At 54.3% G+C, this 3,235-nt stretch overlaps 1 protein-coding gene across 1 annotated transcript in view; it reads right to left on the reverse strand.

Moving 5' to 3' along the window:
* F2RL1 (coagulation factor II (thrombin) receptor-like 1) overlaps window positions 1-3,027 on the reverse strand; it is a 20,257-nt gene extending 17,230 nt beyond the window's left edge. The window contains exon 1 of the mRNA XM_011996347.1: window positions 2,742-3,027. Within this exon, the coding sequence (XP_011851737.1) occupies window positions 2,742-2,823 (82 nt within the window). The 5' untranslated portion in view covers window positions 2,824-3,027. The remainder of the gene's footprint in view (window positions 1-2,741) is intronic.
* Between the last annotated feature and the right edge of the window lie 208 nt (window positions 3,028-3,235).

Genomic DNA, 3,235 nt, shown 5'->3' on the forward strand with positions numbered 1-3,235 from the left:
GGGAGGCTGAAGGCGGGTGGATCACCTGAGGTCAGGAGTTTGAGATCAGACTGACCAATATAGTGAAACCCTGCCTCTACTAAAAATACAAAACTTAGCCGGGCATGGTGGCGGGTGCCTGTAGCCCCAGCTACTCAGGAGGCTGAGACAGGAGAATTGCTTGAACCCAGGAGGCGGAGGTTGCAGTGAGCTGAAATCATGCCACTGCACTCCAGCCTGGGCGACAGAGAGAGACTCCCTCTAAAAAAAAAATTACCTGGGGGTGGCAGTGCATGCCTGTAGTCCCAGCTACTTGGGAGGCTGAGGCAGGAGATTTCCTTGAGCCAGGGAGAGGTGGAGGTTGCAATGAGCCAAAATCGCACCACTGCACTCCAGCCTGGGCAACAGAATGAGACTCAAAAAACAAAACAACAACAACAAAAAAAACACCAAACCAATTATAAAGAAAACAGAAGTTCCAGTCTCAAAAAGATAAATGGAATGACCTAGGCCTGTAAAATGGTGGAAAAAAATAAGTAAGTGGCAGAGAGAAGCTGACTGAAATGAACACCACATGGACCAGCCAGGGTACTCTGGGCAAGACTCCTCACTTCATTCATCTGCTATTTACTGAGGTCCCATAGGTGATGAGACTATGCTAGACATGATGGAAAGGATGGTAGGGTCCCCTGCCTCCAGGAGTTAACGATGCAGTGAGGACATGTATTAAACATATTTACCCAAATAATTACCAATTACTATTGTGAGGGGAAAGAGGGGCCGCGACTTCCAAGTGTTTTCCTTGCCTTGCCTCCTCCCCAATTCAGTGTCCCTCACCTGTACCCTGAGAAGGCTGTGATCTAGGCTGAGTTCCTTTCTATGAGGCAGTCTTTCGGAGTGAGGCTTTGGGAAGAAAATCAAACCCCAAATCGGCCTTGCAGCCACCTGAGGGGCACGCAGAAGGACTGGTTAAAAGGCAGTGAGCAAAGATCTACCCTGAGGGCAGAAAAGCTTTGCTGACACGGTATTTACTAAAATCAGTTTAGTTTTAAGGTGGGAGGAAAGCTCCATCTGCCTAAATCAATTCTCAGTGTTACTTCGCGAACCCTTTGGGAAAGTTACCCTGCAAGGGAATAAAAGTATGGTGGGGGGAGGATGAGGAACAAGCTGCAATATTAAGTGGCTCTAGTTAACAAGTAACCTGATTTTTCCTTATTGTCAAATCAAGTTCGCCTTATACTCCAGGGATCTCCCAATCCCCCATCAAGAGGGGTAAACAAGAACAAGCCAAATAATCGGGGCATGCTTCCTAGAGGGACCTCTGAATCATAAAGATGTTGAATCATTTATACCAACACGTATTTTTTTAAAGTTTGCACGTACTAACCTTTGCTCCTGAATTTTAAGTTCCCAACTTTAAAGGACATAGAGGAGAGGTGTTTATTACAGTTTTCAATACTTCCTGGAACTAAATGCCTTTATTCTGATGCTGATTAATAAAAAATATATCAGCAGTGCACAGTTTTCAAGCTTACACAACACCCTTTTCCCTAAGTGAAGAGGGAAAAGAATCACATTCTTCCATCTAATTCCAACCTACTGTGACTTGCTCTTTTACCTCCTCTTTATGAAGAGGTGGATAAAAGTGAGAAATGCCTTTTACAGCAAGTCTGAACATCTGAGGGAAATTAAAACCTCCCTTCGCTACCCAGGCTGCCCCAAACAGCGGGGCCTCGGTTAGGATCACAGTGGCGCGATCGCAGGTCAAACATCCCCCACGGCTACAGCGAGGCCTGCTGGGCCCAGAAGAACACATTCCGAGCAGTACAAGTTCGAGCAAACCCGGAGCAGCACACCCAAGGAACGCGGCGGCCGGGCGCAAGTGCTGCTCTGTTCCCAGGGCGGCCAGCCTCCGGCCTGCAGACCTGGGTGGCAGCCAGTGGTCGCTCCGGGTGGCACACTAGGCAAGTCCCGGAACCCAAGGCCCAGAGAGTCAACTGGTCAAATATAAGGCAGCGTCCAAAAAGTTCCGCTCGTAAATCCTCGTGACACCCAACGGGCCTGAGCGCTCATTACCACCAGAACCCAGCAGAGTCCAGCCCTGAATTTCATACCCCGGGCCTTCCACCGTGGGTGCCAGGAGCCGCGGGCCCCGGGTGGATCTCGAACGCCAGGGGCAGAACCCGAAGAAAGGCTTCCAGTAGTTGGGGGAGGGGGGCGCAAAAAACAATTTAGAAGGCTCCCGGGCCGCGGGTTCCCACCCACTCCGCCGGTTTCCACCCACTCCGCCCTGCCCTGCGCAATCAGCTCGCTAACTCCACCGGCCCCGCGGGAGCGAGAGGAAACTAAGCGAAAAGCTCTTAACGACTTAGTGTTTATAAAGCAACCAAGCCCGGGGAGGGGACTGGGTCCTCTGGGTACCCTTTAGACACAGCTACTCATTCCTTCACTCCCTTTCCCCGAACCCACGCTGGCGCCTGGGGGTGCCCAGCATGACAGCCTCTACGGGAAGTGGGGTCTTTGGGGAAGTCTCTGCCTCTGCCGGGCTCTGCCAACTTTAGCTGCTCCCGCATGTCCCACCTGGGTGCCTCCTTGGCGCAGAGACCCCCCATCAAAGCCACCAAGGAGAGGCTAAGGGATTCGTGGAGATGGGTGCCGGCAGCAGAACCCCTTTCGCGCACCTTCCCGGATCACCGTCTGCCCAGCGTGCCCAGGACCCCAGCTCCTCAGCGATAAGAGGCCTCCTTGGCCACGTTTCTCACCTTGGATGGTGCCATTGCAGGAGACAGAGGCTGCCAGCAGGATGGCGGCCCCCAGCAGCCACGCCGCGCTGGGGCGCCACATCCTCCCCGAAGCCCCGACGCCGGGCGCGCTGGGAATCCGCCGCCACCGATTCGAAACTCAGAGCTCCACTGGACGCACCGAGAGAAAGTCAGCCTCTCGTCTGTCCCTAATCGCAGCCTCTGCGCTCCTCCCCAGGGCGGGTGAGGTTTCAGGGAAACCCGAGGCGCCGCTGGACTCACCTGCGGGAGGCCACGCCCCGGGACCGGAACGAGGGCCCTGGCCCCGCCCCCGGTCACCTGCCTTGCGCGGCTGCTCCCCCGGGTCCCTGGACGAGCGCCAGGTCTCCTAGACTGCTGGAGCCGCCTGCGGGCGGGGTTGAGCGCATGAGGTGTCCGCTTTGGAATGCAAATATCAGGAGCGCTGGGACCTCGGGTTAATCCCGGCCTGGGTTATGCCGCGAACTACCTTTAAC

This window comes from Mandrillus leucophaeus, unplaced genomic scaffold (genome assembly GCF_000951045.1).
Source record: "Mandrillus leucophaeus isolate KB7577 unplaced genomic scaffold, Mleu.le_1.0 Scaffold114, whole genome shotgun sequence".
NCBI lineage: Eukaryota > Metazoa > Chordata > Mammalia > Primates > Cercopithecidae > Mandrillus > Mandrillus leucophaeus.